Source organism: Coregonus lavaretus (genome assembly GCF_964263955.1).
Source record: "Coregonus lavaretus genome assembly, chromosome: 7".
NCBI lineage: Eukaryota > Metazoa > Chordata > Actinopteri > Salmoniformes > Salmonidae > Coregonus > Coregonus lavaretus.
This window is the reverse complement of record NC_139994.1, coordinates 29,807,816-29,828,415: the sequence shown is the minus strand read 5'-3', so window position 1 is coordinate 29,828,415 and position 20,600 is coordinate 29,807,816. Positions and strand designations below refer to the sequence as shown.

The 20,600-nt window shown below is 44.7% G+C and overlaps 1 protein-coding gene across 1 annotated transcript in view; it reads left to right on the top strand.

Annotated features, from left to right (window-relative positions):
• LOC311132497 (microtubule-actin cross-linking factor 1, isoforms 1/2/3/4/5-like) overlaps positions 1-20,600 on the top strand; it is a 235,581-nt gene that overhangs the window by 81,017 nt on the left and 133,964 nt on the right. The window contains exons 2-5 of the mRNA XM_084165778.1: positions 1,164-1,225; positions 11,512-11,601; positions 13,551-13,628; positions 14,251-14,343. Of these exons, the coding sequence (XP_084021904.1) occupies positions 1,164-1,225; positions 11,512-11,601; positions 13,551-13,628; positions 14,251-14,343 (323 nt within the window). The remainder of the gene's footprint in view (positions 1-1,163; positions 1,226-11,511; positions 11,602-13,550; positions 13,629-14,250; positions 14,344-20,600) is intronic.

The following is a 20,600-nucleotide window of genomic DNA, read 5'->3' as shown; positions in this document are numbered from 1 at the left end:
TTTTGAATGTGGTGTGTAATGTTTGTAGGCCTATTTGGGGAGAGGAAGTGAGACAACCCATCTTCCCCCACATGGCGACTCTGTGTCATAGCGTCACCTTGGCAACCACATCAACAGTGGAGGCTATCAAGGTCGAGTAGGGGAAGTACCAGCAGGAACTATTTTCTGATTGGTTGGAGCAGGGAAGGGGAGAAAGTAGTCACTAGTTGGCCATGCTAGAAAAGACGTGAATATTGCCAAATATGAGATGCTCATCATAAGATATACGATTTGAATGTGACTTGTGGTTTTGGTTAGTGCTTCAAATCATGTTAGCTGTTAAATAGTGCCACAACGTATGTCCTTTCTAACATTGCCAGATAGTAACAACCAGGGGAAAGCAGGAAGAGGCATCCCAATGGAGGAAGTCAGATATGAACTGGAAGGCGGGAAACGCAAAGCTACCCATCTGCATGCCATACATAGAGAGACCCAGATATGAGAAGAGGAGGGAGAGTGGCTCCATGGGCTGTGGGGGAGGGGGAGGAGATAACAGCATTCTGGGCATTGCTGTATCACTCCTCTGGGTGACGTGGTCTGGACTGAGCTCAGAACAGACAGCAACGGAAATAGGCTGGGAGGCTACTGCATTGTGCTAAGACCCCTGGCCCTGTCTCTGCTGCTCCAGTTGGGATTGACCAGCTCAATAGGTGCCTCTCGGCTTTATTAAATACCGAGTCGTGGTGGGTTTGTGAGTGCTTGCATGCAGGCGCGGGGGTGTGTGCCTGCGGTGTAGCATGCATCCTATGTTGTATCCATATGGACATTTTGCAGTGTCACAAACAAGCTGCAGTGTCACTAACACTCAACAAACGTAGTGCTCATACAAAACAAAGGTATGACGAGGTGCAATTCTCCCAGACAAATACCAAAGCAGGAGACATTGCCGTTGAGCCCTCTATTCCAGATTAACCGATTTAATAGAGCGCTGCCTGCACCAGACAGCTAGCCTGGTTCAAACAGGTTGAACGCTGCGCTCCCAGACAGCCTCAGTACAGAAATGTTTCAGGGCCATGGAGAGTGCATCTAAATAATACAGTTGTGAGGAATGATGCGGCACTATACTTGTTGTTATATAATTAACTCTCTCCTTTCTCTCTCTCTCTCTCTCTTTTCTTCTCCAGATGAGCGAGACAGGGTGCAGAAGAAAACCTTTATGAAATGGGTCAACAAACATCTCATCAAGGTACGGCATCGCAGCATCATTTTGGGGGTTGGTGGGTGGTTGTGGCGCAGTTGGGCTCACACATACAGAGACGCATCGTGACTCAGACCACCGTAGAAATTAATGAACTAGAATAGTAGTTCTAGATTAGTTGTTAAATTCCACACAGGGCTGAATGAGCTGTGCCCTGCCTCCAGCACTGACTCAGTTTTTGTTTACTGTGTGTCTGTATCTATCTGTGTAAGATTTTTCTCATTACTCTATGGGAGCAGATGCCCGGAGTTAAGGCTGCTGTTATTTTTCTGCCTCACTAGCTCTAATAATATGATTAGATGTAGTAGCAGGCTAAGGTGACGGCGTGATATTTCTGTCTGGCATTAAATCAATATAATAGTTTCAGGTTACCTTTGTTGTTTCTGTATTTGTTTGTCGCTGTCTCTTTCTCTTTCTCTCGGTTTGTCTGTCTAGGTGCTTGTTTGTTCTTTCTCTTTTTTGTCCGTCTGGGTTCTCTCTCCCTGTCTCTCTCTCTCTGTTGTCTGTCTGTTATCTGAAATGTTTATAAGAAAGTCTGTCCAGTGGCCAACTGTTCATGTCCCCCCCACCATTTGTCTGTACCATTGAGAGCATCTTGCCTGGCTGCATCACTGCCTGGTATGGCAATAGCACCGCCCTCGATCACTGTAATGTCTGCACCTGTTGTATTCGGCGCATGTGGCCAATAAAATTAGATTTGATTTGGTGCGCACAGCCCAATACATCACTGGGTGCGAGCTCCCTGCCATCCAGGACATCTATATCAGGCGGTGTGGTAGGAAGGCCAGGAAAATTGTTAGACTTCAACCACCCAAACCATAGACTATTCTCTCTGCTTCCGTACGGCAAACGGTACCGGTGCAAGTCCGGCACCAACAGGCTCTTGAACAGTTTCTATCCCTAAGCAATAAAACTGATAAATAGTTAACAAAATAGCTACACGGACTAAATAGCTATCTGAGTTAACCTTGTATCTTTTTTATTTTTGCACTCTCTCTATGCACACTCACAGGGCCCTACACAATCACACACACACACTCCATTTGCTCACTCACACATAATATGCACATACATTTTTACTGACTCTACACACACGCACACCCACACACATTCAAGCTGCTGCTACTCTGTTTAGCTTAGATCCTGTTGCCTAGTCACCTTATCCCTATACATACACTACATGACCAAAAGTATGTGGACGCCTGCTCGTCGAAACATCTCATTCCAAAATCATGGGCATTAATATGGAGTTGGTCCCCCCTTTGCTGCTATAACAGCCTCCACTCTTCTGAGAAGGCTTTCCACAAGATGTTGGAACATTGCTGCGGGGACTTGCTTCCATTCAGCCACGAGCATTAGTTGTGTCGGGCACTGATGTTGGGCGATTAGGCCTGGCTCGCAGTCGGCGTTCCAATTCATCCCAAAGGTGTTCGATGGGGTTGAGTTCAGGGCTCTGTGCAGGCCAGTCAAGTTCTTCCACACCGATCTCGACAAACCATTTCTGTATGGACCTCGCTTTGTGCACAGGGGCATTGTCATGCTGAAACAGGAAAGGGCCTTCCCCAAACTGTTGCCACAAAGTTGGAAGCACAGAATCGTCTAGAATGTCATTGCATGCTGTAGCATTATGATTTCCCTTCACTGGAACGAAGGGGCCTAGCCCAAACCATGATTAACAGCCCCAGACCATTATTCCTCCTCCACCAAACTTTACAGTTGGCACTATGCATTGGTACAGGTAGCTTTCTCCTGGCATCCGCCAAACCCAGATTCGTCCATCGGACTGCCAGATGGTGAAGCGTGATTCATCACTCCAGAGAACGCGTTTCCAGTACTCCAGAGTCCAATGGCGGCAAGCTTTACACCACTCCAGCCGACACTTGGCATTGCGCATGGTGATCTTAGGCTTGTGTGCAGCTGCTCGGCCATGGAAACCCATTTCATGAAGCTCCTGAAGAACAGTTATTGTGCTGACGTTACTTCCAGAGGCATTTTGGAACTTGGTAGTGAGTGTTGCAACCGAGGAAAGACGATTTCTCTGAACTTGGCGGTCCCGTTCTCTGAGCTTGTGTGGCTTACCACTTCACAGCTGAGCCGTTGTTGCTTCTAGACGTTTCCACTTTCCACGTTTCCAGCTTCATTAGGTAGTCACCTGGAATGCATTTCAATTAACAGGTGTGCCTTCTTAAAAGTGCATTTGTGGAATTTCTTTCCTTAATGCGTTTGAGCCAATCAGTTGTGTTGTGACAAGGTAGGTGGGTATACAGAAGATGGCCCTATTTGGTAAAATACCAAGTCCATATTATGGCAAAAACAGCTCAAATAAACAAAGATAAACAACAGTCCATCATTACTTTAAGACATGAAGGTCAGTCAATACGGAACATTTCAAGAACTTTGAAAGTTTCTTCAAGTGCAGTCGCAAAAACCACCAAGCGCTATGATGAAACTGGCTCTCATGAGGACCGCCACAGGAAAGGAAGACCCAGAGTTACCTCTGCTGCAGAGGATAAGTTCATTAGAGTTACCAGCCTCAGAAATTGCAACCCAAATAAATGCTTCACGGAGTTCAAGTCACAGACACATCTCAACATCAACTGTTCAGAGGGGACTGTGTGAATCAGGCCTTCATGGGCGAATTGCTGCAAAGAACCCAGTACTAAAGGACACCAATAAGAAGAAGAGACCTGCTTGGGCCAAGAAACACGAGTAATGGACATTAGACCGGTGGAAATGTGTCCTTTGGTCTGGAGTTTCTCTGTGAGACTCGGTGTGGGTGAACAGATGATCTCTGCATGTGTAGTTCCAACCGTAAAGCATGGACGAGGAAGTGTTATGGTGTGGGGGTGTTTTGCTGGTGACACTGTCTGTGACTTATTTAGAATTCAAGGCACACTTAACCAGCATGGCTACCACAGCATTATGCAGCGATATGCCATCCCATCTGGTTTGGGCTTAGTGGGACTATCATTTGTTTTTCAACAGGACAATGCCCCAACACACCTCCAGGCTGTGTAAGGGCTATTTTACCAAGAAGGAGAATGATGGAGTGCTGCATCAGATGACCTGGCCTCCACAATCCCCTGACCTCAACCCAATTGAGATGGTTTGGGATGAGTTGGACAGCAGAGTGAAGGAAAAGCAGCCAACAAGTGCTCAGCATATGTGGGAACTCCTTCAAGGCTGTTGGAAAAGCATTCCAGGTGAAGCTGGTTCAGAGAATGCCAAGAGTGTGCAAAGCTGTCATCAAGGCAAAGGGAGGCTATTTGAAGAATCTCAAATATTGATTATATTTTGATTTAACGCTTCTTTGGTTACTACATTATTCCATATGTGTAATTTCATAGTTTTGATGTCTTCACAATTATTCTACAATGTAAAAATAAAGAAAAACCCTTGAATGAGTAGGTGTGTCCAAACTTTTGACTGGTACTGTACATTAATATCGACTGGGATTCCCGAGGAACTTGTTGTTATTATTATTATTATTATTATTATGATAAGAAATATGATGGAGCTGGAATTTGTCTTATTGCCTTACATGAAGTACAGTGGTAATACAATAGTTTTTCCAATTATGGTGCACATACAGTGCATTCGGAAAGTATTTAGACCCCTTCAACATTTTGTTATGTTACAGCCTTATTTTATAATGGTTTAAATAAATAAAAATCCTCATCAATCTACACACAATACCCCATAATGACAAAGCGAAAACAGGTTTTTAGAAAAACAGAAATACCTTATTTACGAATGTATTCAGACCCTTTGCTATGAGACTGGAAATTGAGCTCCGGTGCATCCTGAGGGACCTTACATCCTGAGGGACCTTACATCCTGAGGGACCTTACATCCTGAGGGACCTTACATCCCGAGGGACCTTACATCCTGAGGGACCTTACATCCTGAGGGACCTTACATCCTGAGGGACCTTACATCCTGAGGGACCTGACATCCTGAGGGACCTGACATTCCGAGGGACCTGACATTCCGAGGGACCTTACATCCCGAGGGACCTTACATCCCGAGGGACCTTACATCCCGAGGGACCTGACATCCCGAGGGACCTGACATCCCGAGGGACCTGACATCCCGAGGGACCTGACAGATAATTGTATGTGTGGGGTACACAGATGAGGTAGTCATTCAGAAATCATGTTAAACACTTATTTCACACAGTGAGTCCTTGCAACTTATGTGGCTTGTTAAGCAAATATTTACTCCTATTTAGGTTTACCATAACAAAGGGGTTGAATCCATATTGACTCAAGACATTTCAGCTTTTCATTAATTTGTAAAAAAGAAATTCGGGAAAAAGTGCATTCAGAAAGTATTCAGACCCCTTCACTTTTCCCACATTTTGTTACAATACAGCCTTATACTGAAATTGATTAAATGAATTTTTCCTTAATCTATCTACACACAATACCCCCATAACGACAAAGCAAAAGCAGGTTTTTAGACATTTTTTCAAATGTATTAAAAAAAGAAACAGATACCTTATTTACATAAGTAGTCAGACCCTTTGTTATGAGACTAAAAATTTAGCTCAGGTGCATCCTGTTTCCATTGATCATCCTTGAGATGTTTCTACAACTTGATTGGACTCCACCTTTGGTAAATTCAATTGATTGGACATGATTTGGAAAGGCACACACCTGTCTATATAAGGTCCCACAGTTGACAGTGCATGTCAGAGCAAAAACCAAACCATGAAGTTTGGAACCACCAAGACTCTTCCTAGAGCTGGCCGCCCGGCCAAACTGAGCAATCGGGGGAGAAGGGCCTTGGTCAGGGAGGCGACCAAGAACCCGATGTTCACTCTGACAGAGCTCCAGAGTTCCTCTGCGGAGATGGGAGAACCTTCCAGAAGGACAACCATCTCTGCAACACTCCACCAATCAGGTCTTTATGGTAGTGGCCAGACGGAAGCCACTCCTCATTAAAATGCACATGACAGCCTGCTTGGAGTTTTCCAAAAGGCACCTAAAGGACTCTGACCATGAGAAACAAGATTCTCTGGTCCGATGAAACCAAGATTGAACTCTTTGGCCTGAATGCCAAGCGTCACGTCTGGAGGAAATCTGGCACCATCCCTACGGTGAAGCATGGTGGTGGCAGCATCATGCTGTGGGGATGTTTTTCAGCGGCAGGGACTGGGAGACTAGTAGGGATCGAGGGAAAGATGAACGGAGCAAAGTACAGGTAGATCCTTGCTTAAAACCTGCTCCAGAGTACTCAGGACCTCCGACTAGGGCTTAGATTCAGCTTCCAACAGGAAAACAACCCTAAGCACACAGCCAAAACAACGCAGAAGTGGCTTCGGGACAAGTCCTTGAGTGGCCCAGCCAGAGCCCTGACTTGAACCCGATCGAACATCTCTGGAGAGACCTGAAAATAGCTGTGCAGCGACGCTCCCCATCCAACCTGACAGTGCTTGAGAGGATCTGCAGAGAAGAATGGGAGAAACTCCCCAAATACAGGTGTGCCAAGCTTGTAGTGTCATACCAAAGAAGACTCAAGGCTGTAATCGCTGCCAAAGGTGCTTCAACTTGAAGTACTGAGTAAATAGTCTGAATACTTATGTAAATTATATATATTTTTTAAATAAAAACCTGTTTTTGCTTTGTCATTATGGGGTATTGTGTGTAGATTGATAATAAAAATAACAATTTCATCCATTTCAGAATAAGGCTGTAACGTAACAAAATGTGGAAAAGTCAAGGGGTCTGAATACTTTCCCAATGCACCGTAAGTTAATTGACTCATGGCAGGACATGTTGTACAGTCTTAGATGAAGACCAAAGCGATACGTCTTTAGTCTATTGTAGTCTAGCATGGAATAGAATAAAAAATCTATGTTCCTTTATAATCCTGTCCTATCAGTCTAGTATCTCTACTGTTGACAGACCACCCTAGCGCAGGTGTTTACATAGCACACAGCCACCGAGCTCATGGCTAGACAGTAGAGGCTGACAGACAGTGACATCATCACCAAGAAGCTCTACCTGTTCCTGTGTTTGTCTTGGCTCTCTCTATTCACTGACATCACTCCGATTTACCTGACTGCACCCATGTTTACTTTAGCTGACAGACAGGTGGCTGTGGTCAGGTTATGTGTGTGCCGTCATGTGGTCAGGTCTGTGTGTATGGCTGCCTCTGGGAGTGTGTTTGTACACATCCATATAAACACTGCCCTCACCGCGAACTGTGGTGTTAGGGACCTGTGTTAACAGCTCGCCAGGAATGCAATGACACAACTAGGGCCGGTTTTCCAGACAGCGATTTAAACCTAGTCCTGGACAAAAAAAACACACTATACTGAACAAAAATATAAACGCAACATGTAAAGCCCTCAAACTCAACTCTGGACCTCGAAGCCAGTGCCACTGCATTTTTATTTACATTGTTCCCCCTCTAATCAGGGACTGATTTAGAACTAGGACACCAGGTGGGTGAAATTAATTATCAGGTAGAACAGAAAACCAGCAGGCTCCGGACCTCGTAGGGTAAGAGTTGAGTACCCCTGATGTAAAGTGTTGGTCCCATGTTTCATGAGCTGAAATAAAAGATCCCAGAACTATTCCATATGCACAAAAAGCTTATTTATCTCAAATTGTGCACAAATGTATTTACATCCCTGTTAGTGAGCATTTCTCCTTTGCCAAGATAATCAGATGTCTCAAGTTTTGAAGGAGCGTGCAATTGTTGCCAGAGAATTGAATGTTCATTTCTCTACCATAAGCCGCCTCCAACATCGTTTTAGAGAATTTGGCAGTGCGTCCAACCGGCCTCCCAGCCGCAGCCCAGGACCTCCACATCCGGATTCTTCACCTGCAGGATGGTGTGAGACCATCCACCCGGACAGCTGATGAAACAGGAGTATTTCTCTGTAATAAAACCCTTTTGTAGGGAAAAACTCATTCTGATTGGCTGGGTCTGGCTCCCAAGTGGGTGTGCATATGCCCTCCCAGGCCCACCCATGGCTGCTCCCCTGTCCAGTCATGTGAAATCCATAGATTAGGGCCTAATGAATTTATTAAAATTTACTGATTTCCTTATATGAAATGTAACTCAGTAAAAACCTTGAAATTGTTGCATGTTGCGTTTATATTTTTGTTCATTATATATGGAGAATTTCCATTTCAAAAGCTTTTTAGCTCAGAACTCTGCTTAATCTGTGTCCGGGAAACGGGCCCTTAGACACACACAGTAGACCTATACCAGACAAGGCAGGTAGCTGTGGAGCATGGAGACATTGAGTTGCATAAAGAGGACAGAAGAAGGCAAATGCCTTTCGGTGGATCTCAACAGAAGAAGCAGTGCACCAGTATACACTGTGTACAAAACATTAAGAACACCTTCCTAACATTGAGTTGCACCCCCCTTTTGTCCTCAGAACGACCTCAATTAGTCGGGCCACGAACTCTACAAGGTGTCGAAAGCGTTCCACAGAGATGCTGGCCCATGTTGACTCCATTGCTTCCCACAGTTGAGTCAAGTTCGCTGGATGTCCTTTGGGTTGTGGACCATTCTTAATACACATGGGAAACGGTTGAGCGTGAAAAACCCAGCAGCGTTGCCGTTCTTGACACAAACCGGTGCGACTGGCACCTACTACCATACCCCATTCAAAGGAACTTAAATCTTTTGTCTTGCCCGTTCTCCCTCACCTAGTCAGTCTATGTCATGGAAAGAGCAGGTATTCTGTACACTCAGTGCAGATGACCCCAAAAACATGAGTTCAACCTCACATACAAATAGACTTTATGTACTAACTAGTGTGTGTGAGACCCAGGTGCACTGTCTCTTTGGGTGGCACCACTCTAACTGTAGCATAGCAGTGGAGCTGACAGCTGCGAGTAACCAATCATGACGTGTCCTCTGACTGAACAACACCCAGATATGACATGCCCATTTTATCAACCCCAAACACAGATTATGGTAGCCTTGTCCCAGATCTGTTTGTGCCTTCTAACCAACTCCTTTGGTCATTACCACCCTAGGACCAGGATACTCTCTCTGTATCCCAAAGCTGAACTGTGATTCAGCAATTATTAGGATAAATGGATGAATGAATTCTGTAGAAAAGAAATGACTGCACTATTTGTGTAACCAATACATCCACACCAATTATGATTACAACACATTGACGTGTCATACTTCTGAACTCCCCGTGTCAAGAAGTGTCTGCAAATTTGAATGCAAATCGGTTGAATAGGGAAGACTTAAATTGAATCGTAGAGGCAGAGAAATAGTTCCAGTAAGTGGAATGAAGATGACCCACACACACTAAAACATGATCTATTATTGCACGAGAGATCATCATTTCCAGTCCGAAGTAATAACAACCCCTCCCCATGATATATATCTAATTAACACACAATCAACTCTTCAACACCCACAACCAACATAACACATCCCCTCTTTCTCATCACGCACTGACGCCAACCTTCAACACATAGATGGATAGAGGGTGTGTGCGTTAGTCAGAGAGCATTGAGAGCGGGAGAGAGCACGAGAGGGATGAGGAAGAGATGTAGAGTGAACAGGGACTGGGAGCGGAAGGAGAGAATAAAGGAAGACAGCAGGGCAACAGAAGGATGTGAGGGAAGGTTCCAGATGGCTTCTTCTCTCCTTGTGTTTGTGGTCTTATGTGGGGTTAGGCTTCCTAGCGGGAGACTCCCATGCTGCTTCCAATCCTATACTTTTGAGATGCATATATGGGGAGAGCTGACAATTGACCAATAGGACATAGAGAAGGCCCATTGTTTCTGTGCTGTTTGGATCCTCCGATTAAAAGGCACACGTCGCCCTCTGCTGGAAGAATGTGGAATTTACGCTATTGCAGCTGACGATTGAAATGCAGTGAAATGTTTGTGTTTTTACAGCTTGTGCAGTTTGCTGTGTTATGTAAAAAGCACAGTGGTCCTCAAACATATGTGTTGTGAATGTGAGCCACTAAAAGCCTGGCCTAGCCTCTTGTGACCGTTTAAGATGATTCTGGGTGCCGAGATTAGTCTTGGCCTACCATGTCTCTAGCCATAGCCCGATCCCAGGGCACAAGAGGACTCCAGTTTTCATCAAACACTTAACCCCAACCAATATAATTCAAGTCAGGTCAGTGTGCACACACACACACACACACACACACACACACACACACATACCCCTCCACCACTAGCCCCTGCCCTTCAGCTGTCAATCACTCCAAGGTAACCAAAGAGCACTGTGGGAGTTTAATCTCTCTCAGGTCTGTGATGGGGCTGCTTTGACCTGCACCATCTGTTCACACAGAGGACTGCTGTCTTTAAGACTACCTTTCTTTCTCTCGGTTTTGTTTCTCTCTCTCAATATGTTCTTAGGTTATCCGTCACTCAATGCAGACCAAGAATATAACACAAGCAAGAGTGGCTACATCTCCTCGTAATGAATTGTTATTATATAATCCCTGTCTTCTAGAAGCCACCGTCAACTGCCCCCTTCACTCAGCTTTCTTTTATTTGTTCTCCTCATGTTTATAGGTCTCCCAGTCATCCTCATTTCCTCAACCTATTTCTCTCTCTCTCTCGTTGGATGTACGCTTGTAATGTGATTGTGTGGCGGTTGCGGTGGAACGCAATGTGTTTTTAAGGGTAGGGGGGTGCAATGTGGTGTTTTTAGTGTAACGAGGATGTCGCCATAAAAGTAAGACAAAAAGTATCTCTCTGCTCTCCTCTCTATAATGGCTCCATTGCCTCAGGTTAAACCACAAGTCATGGTCAGCTGTGAATGACACAGTAATTAGCCTCAATCTCCTCTCTCTAAATGCCCAGTCTATCCTTTTTTCTCCATCCTGGCTTCTCTTTTTCTCTCCCTCTTTTAATTCCTGGTTCTTAGCACTGAGCTGTTTAGCCTAGTCACTGGGAGTCCGTCAGCAGGGTCTGAAAAGATGGCCCACTTTCACACAAAGGGTTACGAAATAGGCCTGCCAAAGCTGCTGAGTCACCGTGCCAACGGTTGTCCCCGGACACCCCGACCCGAGACGCAACATGGGGTCACAGCCGGAGCACAGTGTTTGTCGTCCTGGCAACTAGGGTCCCTAACGGCGTTGCTTATGTCAACAATGCTATGTAAACGCTGGGATGATATGAACACGATGAGTATGTAATTAACTCTTTATTTCTTACTTTCACTCTCTTTCTTTCCCTATCCCCTGTTTTTCTCTCTTGTCTCTCTCTCTCTGCTCCCCGTCTCTCTCCATTTCTATCCCCCCCCCCCCCCCCCCCCTTTAGGTGAGGAAGCACATCACAGACCTGTACGAGGACCTGAGAGATGGACACAACTTGATCTCCCTCCTGGAGGTCCTCTCTGGAGTCACCCTGGTAAGACACACACACACACACACCCGGTCACAAACCTTCACACCTCGACGACCATCTCACACACTGTCATGTCCCGGTACACTGTGTCACACCCTGAGACACACCCTCCCTCACATTGAGAAAGACATCCTCGGAGCATATCTTTAAGTGAACTCAAGTTCATTAACACGTGTCATTGTCTCATAATGTAAATGTTACATTGAGGGACATGCATTTGTCCCTATCTAAACGTAAAAAAAAAAAAAAACTTTATTCCCTATAGTGCACCACTTTTGACTAGAGGCCAATGGGGCCTGGTCAAAAGTAGTGCACTAAATAGGGGATAGGGTGCCATTTCAGATGCAGCCAGACTTGCTAGGAGCACACGATGACGCATTGTAACTCAGTGACAGACGGGTGGATTAACATGAAATACTGCTGACTGGTCCACCTAGATTCTGGCTCTCCTTTTACTGTCTGTGTGACGCATTCACCTCAAATTTTAACCACAGTGTGTGTGTGTGTGTGTGAGAGAGAGACCTTTCGACTTCTTCTTTTTTAGAAAGCTGGCCTCTTGGCAGTTTACTTTTTGATTATTGCCTCAGCTGCATTTTTCATTTTCTCCTGCTCTACCTCTTTCTCACATTCTCTTTCTCTTTGATCTCTCTCTTTTGGAACATCACTTCATCTTCATCCCTCGATACAATTATTTAATCCTCCATCCACTCTAATTTTTCATTTTCTCCTACCTCTTTCTCACATTCTCTTTCTCTTTGATCTCTCTCTTTTGGAACATCACTTCATCTTCATCCCTCGATACAATTATTTCATCCTCCATCCACTCTTCTCTCACTCTCCTCACCCCCCTTCCTGTCCGGACGGCAGCAGCTCAAGGGTGTGTCCTCGCTGAGGAGGGTGTGTGTGTCCCGAGCCCCCCCGCTCATCTTGCTCGGGGGGGAGGAGGTGGAGGATGGAGCTCAGGGAGTACGTTTGACCCCCAACCCTCACCCGGATCCTCACCCCATAGACAGTGCTTTAAGACTGCATGCGAGTGGAGTGCTGTGAAGTTCTATTCCAAGACATACATTTACACACAGACGCATCTCATGTCTCACACAAGCATTTTCACAAGTTTTCCCATTCAAACACACATTCTCAAAGTCGCAGACAGTTGCTTGACACGTACAAACATTACACGCACATCGTCATCACCACTACAAGCTATACAAAAGGGTAACCAGACAAAACCTCTTTAGACATTCCTTCAAAGGTTAAATAGCTTTTTTTTTTTTTTTTTTTTTGTCAGCATCTTGGCTGGGGCTGTGTAACTGTGGCCTCTTCTCCCCCTGACCCTCCCCTCACCTCTCTTCCTCTGCATGGAGTTCTCGGTTTGGCCTGAGTGCTCCTTATAGGCCTGCTACAGTACTGGTACTGCTGACTGCAGTGATGACTATACCTAACCCAGCCCAGCACAGTGTGACACACACTCCTGCATCTTGCAATTCTAGCAGCTTTGCTGTGTGTGTGTTCTGTGTGTGCGTGTGTGTGTTCTGTCAGACTGTCAGTGATTGACTGAGTGTATGTGTGTGAGTCAGCCAGCCAAGGATTGTGTGTTTGAGAGAGCGGCAGGGAAATAATGTGTGTGTTTGAGAAAAGTATTAGGCTGCCTAAACCAACATGGTTTGCAGATGTACCTTTTCTGGTTTGTAGAATGTTTTTCCTGGGTTGTTTCCTGCTCTGCTGTGAGGCTGCTTGTTGGCATGTCTTTGACAACAGTTGAAGACAGCGCCCTCTAGGATAATGTCATGGCATTACCACGGCCTAGGCATAGTTTTCCCCTCACTGTACTTTGAATTGGGAACGACACTTCTCACGGCTTATATATCTCTCTCACTGGTCAGCATTGTGAGACTATCTAAAACAAAAATCATACACTCATCTCTTCTTTCTTTTTCATACTTTTTTTTCAGCCCAGAGAAAAGGGTCGCATGCGATTCCACCGGCTCCAGAATGTCCAGATCGCCCTGGACTTCCTCAAACAGAGACAGGTACCACTGACACCCCTGCCGCTCTCAAACCCACTCAATATTTCAGCATGTACTCATGCTCTCCGCAATACACATTGAGCTGAACTAAGCCATATTCAGACATCTGCAGTTGGAAATAGTTTTTAGTTTGGTTTATTATTACCATTTTAAAACTCCATACAAAGCACATCCATAAATAAAATCATTGAGGTGACCTTTCTCTCTGTCCCCTGTCCCATTGTGTCAGCTCTGCATGACTGGGGCTCCCAGATGTCCACAGTCACATCTCACGCATCACTGACCAATGCTGCACCTCTCTAAGACACCTGCTCTTACTAGACATGGGCTGCATCTCAGTAGCCTTTAGTGGACTGGCTTCCTCTCCTTGTTTCATTGCTTTTATGTGCACTGATCTGAGAAAGCAGGATGGAATATGGAGGGTATTCACACCTCACACAAAAATATAGCCTTTGTAGTATTCAATGTTGCAATAGAGAGCAAGAAGTCATGTGATGACTGGTTAAGAACATGGAGCACATGGTTACCCAACTCCAGTCCTCTTACAGTTTTCTGTTCCTCGTCAAAGCTTTAGTAAGTTCACCACTAGGCCTGCCGTTAAATCCTCCCATTCTACATGTTTCAGGTCAAACTGGTGAACATCCGGAACGATGACATCACAGACGGCAACCCCAAGCTGACACTGGGCCTCATCTGGACCATCATCCTGCACTTCCAGGTCTGTGCTGCTCTATGTGTTCTATTTCTATGTTGTGGTTTGCCACCCTGCTCATTGTTTTGTGTTGTGTACATGGCACGCTGACTACTTCCTGCTGACCTCTTGCCAGGTCTACCACACAGAGGTTTTTAATCTCAAGGGTCTTTTCCTGGTTAAATAAAAATAAATCAATACAAATACAGTACAAAGAAATTATTTCTATGTTGTGGCTAATCTGTGGTTGGTTTGCGAGTCTGCTATGGAACCAAATACACAACCAATTAACTTTTTAATAACAGCAGAACTGTAAATAGAGTTTACAGTTCAGCAAATCATGGTAATTGCCACCCCGTGCCATTTGTTAGTGATGCAGCTATTTTCGGTAACATCTCTGTCCATATTGGCTAAAGACATAGTCATAGTTATTTAGGCTAGTTCTCCCTTCCTTGGTCCGTTGTGGCCTATAGTCTGGTTCCAATCACTTAGAGACAGAGGTGGTGACAATCCTTAGAGCTAATGGTGGATGTTGATCTCTCAGCCATGTCCTCTACTGTCATATTGGGTGTGTGTGTGCGCGCAAGCTGGATCGTTCGGTGCCAGGAGCAGACTAGATTTAGGAGTCTTTAGTGTCTCTTTCCAGTGTGGGAGTTTACTTGAGTTGTTGCTTTGTCAGTAGATGTTGTGCCAACCTGCTTGTTGTAGAGACAGACGGCTCTAGGGAAGTTTTGAAGAACGTAGTAGCAGTGTTTAAAAGATGGAGACGAGTGGCTGTGTGTGTCACATAGTTTACCTTGGCATGTCCTTGTGCTGTTGTGGAAAATACCCACCAGGCAGGGCATTGCAGTAGGTCATGCCAGGTCCCAAAGCACTAGCACCATAGAGAGAGACACACACACACACACACACACACACACACACACACAGCAGGCCTCAGGAACCCAGGCGTGAATGGACTCTCAAGGGCAACATGTTTGGACACGAATAAGTCAAGCAAATCCAAATCTACCCATCCTGTGTCCCCAAATCAAAGATCTTCAACTAAATGTTCTCCTTTTTAAAAGTCAAACTTCTCTATAAAAGTTAGAAAAAGACAGAAATGAGAGCACCATTTTGTCAATGCCAGTATTTTGACAGCTCCAGGTACCAACCTTATATTATTAGGTTTACAATCAGCTGCACTTCCCATGCCCGACCACTAAGACATGCTGTGGGCAAAACAAAGCGATGATGATGACATCACCTCACAAGGTGACACCGGCAAGCCAGTTGCCACGGAGACACGCCGCATGACTACGCAGCCACTTCATTCAACATGATTCAGCAGAACGGTGTGAGCACAGCGAGGGAAAGAGAGCGGCTGATGAAGAGATGCAGAACGAGGGATAGAGGTAGAGGGGGATAACCCAGCACTGATGGACAGAATGGGGGCTGAAAACTACAGTTGCACTGAAAGTGAAAGACGAGGAGGAAATGAAAGAGGGAGATGGAAGGATAGAGCAGTGGTTTTACGGTTGCAGTTAAGGATAAATCTAATCAAACCAAAAGTTATTTTTCACATGCTTCATAAACAACAGGTGTTGACTAACAGTGAAATGCTTGCTTACTAACAATGCAGAGAGGAAAATTATTGAAAAATAGTAACATGAGGAATAAATACACAATGAGTAACGATAACTTGGCTATATACACTGAATACAAATCTAAACGCAACTTGTAAATTGTTGGTCCCATGTTTCATGAGCTGAAATAAAAGATCCCGGAAATTTTACATAAGCACCAAAAGCCTATTTCTCTCGGATTTTGTGCACCAATTTGTTTACATACAGTGAGGGAAAAAAGTATTTGATCCCCTGCTGATGTTGTACGTTTGCCCACTGACAACGACATGATCAGTCTATAATTTTAATGGTAAGTTTATTTGAACAGTGAGAGACCGAATAACAACAAAAAAATCCAGAAAAACGCATGACAAAAATGTTATGAATTGATTTGCATTTTAATTAGGGAAATAAGTATTTGACCCTTCTGCAAAACATGACTTATTACTTGGTGGCAAAACCCTTGTTGGCAATCAGAGGTCAGACGTTTCTTGTAGTTGGCCACCAGGTTTGCACACATCTCAGGAGGGATTTTGTTCCACTCCTCTTTGCAGATCTTCTCCAAGTCATTAAGGTTTCGAGGCTGACGTTTGGCAACTCGAACCTTCAGCTCCCTCCACAGATTTTCTATGGGATTAAGGTCTGGAGACTGGCTAGGCCACTCCAGGACCTTAATGTGCTTCTTCTTGAGCCACTCCTTTGTTGCCTTGGCCGTGTGTTTTGGGTCATTGTCATGCTGGAATACCCATCCACGACCCATTTTCAATGCCCTGGCTGAGGGAAGGAGGTTCTCACCCAAGATTTGACAGTACATGGCCCCGTCCATTGTCCCTTTGATGCAGTGAAGTTGTCCTGTCCCCTTAGCAGAAAAACACCCCCAAAGCATAATGTTTCCACCTCCATGTTTGACGGTGGGGATGGTGTTCTTGGGGTCATAGGCAGCATTCCTCATCCTCCAAACACGGCGAGTTGAGTTGATGCCAAAGAGCTCGATTTTGGTCTCATCTGACCACAACACTTTCACCCAGTTCTCCTCTGAATCATTCAGATGTTCATTGGCAAAATTCAGACGGCCCTGTATATGTGCTTTCTTGAGCAGGGGAACCTTGCGGGCGCTGCAGGATTTCAGTCCTTCACGGCGTAGTGTGTTACCAATTGTTTTCTTGGTGACTATGGTCCCAGCTGCCTTGAGATCATTGACAAGATCCTCCCGTGTAGTTCTGGGCTGATTCCTCACCGTTCTCATGATCATTGCAACTCCACGAGATGAGATCTTGCATGGAGCCCCAGGCCGAGGGAGATTGACAGGTCTTTTGTGTTTCTTCTATTTGCACCAACTGTTGTCACCTTCTCACCAAGCTGCTTGGTGATGGTCTTGTAGCCCATTCCAGCCTTGTGTTGGTCTACAATCTTGTCCCTGACATCCTTGGAGAGCTCTTTGGTCTTGGCCATGATGGAGAGTTTGGAATCTGATTGATTGATTGCTTCTGTGGACAGGTGTCTTTTATACAGGTAACAAACTGAGATTAGGAGCACTCCCTTTAAGAATGTGCTCCTAATCTCAGCTCGTTACCTGTATAAAAGACACCTGGGAGCCAGAAATCTTTCTGATTGAGAGGGGGTCAAATACTTATTTCCCTCATTAAAATGCAAATCAATTTATAACATTTTTGACATGCGTTTTTCTGGATTATTTTGTTGTTATTCTGTCTCTCACTGTTCAAATAAACCTACCATTAAAATTATAGACTGATCATTTCTTGGTCAGTGGGCAAACGTACAAAATCAGCAGGGGATCAAATATTTTTTTCCCTCACTGTACCTTTTAGTGAGCATTTCTCTTTTGCCAAGATAATCCATCCACCTGACAGGTGTGGCATATCAAGAAGCCGATTAAACAGTATGATCATTACACAGGTGCACCTTGTGCTAGGTACAGTAAAAGGCCACTCTAAAATGTGCAGTTTTGTCACGCAACACAATGCCACAGACGTCTCAAATTTTGAGGGAGCGTGCAATTGGCACGCTGACTGCAGGAATGTCCACCAGAGCTGTTGCCAGACGATTTAATGTTAATTTCTCTACTATAAGCAGTTTTAGAAAATGTTGGCAGTACGTCCAACCGGCCTCACAACCACAGACCACGTGTAACCACGCCAGCCCAGGACCTCTACATCCGGTGCCTTCACATGCAGGATCGTCTGAGACCAGCCACCCGGACAGCTGATAAAACCTGGGTTTGCACAACCAAAGAATTTCTGCAAAAACGGTCAAACTGTCTCAGGGAAGCTGATATGAGTGCTCGTCATCCTCACCAGTCATGACCTGACTGCAGTTTGCCGTCGTAACCAACTTCAGTGGGCAAATGCTCACCTTTAATGGCCACTGGCATGCTCGAAGTGTGCTCTTCACGGAGGAATCCCGGTTTCAACTGTACCGTGCAGATGGCACACAGTGTGTATGGCGTCGTGTGGACGAGCGGTTTGCTGATGTCAATGTTGTGAACAGAGTGCCCCATGGTAGAGGTGGGTTTGTGGTATGGGCAGGCGTAAGCTACGGACATCAAACACAATTGCATTTTATCGATGGCAAGTTGAATGCACAGGTACCATGACGAGATCCTGAGGCCCATTGTCTTGCATTCATTCGCCACCATCAAATCAAATCAAATTGTATTTGTCACATGCACCGAATACAACAGGTGAAATGCTTACTTACAAGCCCTTAGCCAACAATGCAGTTTAAAGAAAAATAAGTGTTAAAGTATTTTCTAAAATAAAATGAAGTTAAAATAATATTTATTATAGAGCAACAATAAAATAACAGTAACAAGGCTATATACAGGGGGTACCGGTACAGAGTCAATGTGCGGGGGCACAGGTTAGTCTAGGTATTATGTAGGTAGAGGTAAAGTGACTATGCATAGATAATAAACAGAGCGCAGCAGCACCGTAAAAATGGCGGGGGGGGGGGGGGGTCAATGCAAATAGTCCGGGTAGCCATTTGATTAGCTGTTCAGGAGTCTTATGGCTTGGAGGTAGAAGCTGTTAAGAAGCCTTTTGGACCTAGACTTGGCGCTCTGGTACCGATTGCCGTCACGACTGTCTTGGTGTGTTTCGACCCTGATAGTTTGTTGGTGATGTGGACACCAATGAACTTGAAGCTCTCAACCTGCTCCACTACAGCCCCGTCGATGAGAATGGGGGCGTGTTCGGCCCTCCTTTTCCTGTAGTCCACAATCATCTCCTTTGTCTTGATCACGTTGAGGGAGAGGTTGGTAACCTGGCATCACACTGCCAGGTCTCTGACCTCCTCCCTATAGGCTGTCTCATCGTTGTCGATCTCATCGTTGTCTCATCACCTCATGTTTCAGCATGATAATGCACGGCCCCATGTTGCAAGGATCTGTACACAATTCCTGGAAGCTGAAAATGTCCCAGTTCTTCCATAGCCTGCATACTCACCAGACATGTCACCCATTGAGCATGTTTGGGATGCTCTGGATCGACGTGTACAACAGCGTCTTCCAGTTCCCGCCAATATCCAGCAACTTCGCATAGCCATTGAAGAGGAGTGGGACAACATTCCACAGGCCACAATTTACAGCCTGATCAACTCTATATGAAGGAGATGTCATGCTGCATGAGGCAAATGGTGGTCACACCAGATACTGACTGGTCTTCTGATCCACGCCCCTACTTTTTTTTTTAAAGGTATTTGTGACCAACAGATGCATATCTGTATTCCCAGTCATGTGAAATCTATAGATTAGGGCCTAATGAATTTATTTTAATTGACTGATTTCCTTATATGAACTGTAACTCAGTAAAATCTTTGAAATTGTTGCATTTTATATTTTTGTTCAGTGTACAAGGGGTAAGTGCAAAGTCGATGTGCGGCGGAACGAGGTCATTGAGGTAGATATGTACAGTGCCTTGCCAAAGTATTCAGGCACCTTGGATTTCTTCACATTTTATTATGTTTCAAAGTGGGATTAAAATGGATTTAATTGTCATTTTTGTAAACAATCTACACAATACTCTGTCAAAGTGGAAGAAAAATCTTTTTTAAATTTTTGGATAAATAAAAAATTGATAACTAAAATATAGTTATTACATAGTATTCAGCCCCTTTGTTTAGTCAAGCCTGAATTAGTTCAGGAGTAAAATGTGTCTTAAATCACATAATAAGTAACATGGACTCACTATGTGTGAAATAATAGGGGTTGACATGATTTTTGAATGACTAAACCCTCCTCTGTCCCCCATACATACTATACATCTGTAAGGTCCCTCAATCAAGTATTGAATTTCAAGCTACAAGGACCAGGGAGCTTTTCTAAAGCCTCATAAAGAAGGGCAGTGATTGGTAGATGGCTAACAATAACAAATCAGATATTGAATATATCTTTAAGGATGATCAAGTTAATAATTCTACTGTGGATTATGTATTAAACCACCCTGACACAGTCATCCTTCTGAACTGAGCTGCAGGACAGGAAGGAAACTGCCCAGGGATGTTACCATGAGGTCATTGGTGATTTTAAAACAGTTAGAGTTCAATGGCTGTGATGGGAGAAAACTGAGGATGGATCAACAACATTGTAGTAACTCCACAATAATGACCTAAATGACAGAGTGAAAAGAATACAAATATACATAAAATGAAATATTCCAAAAC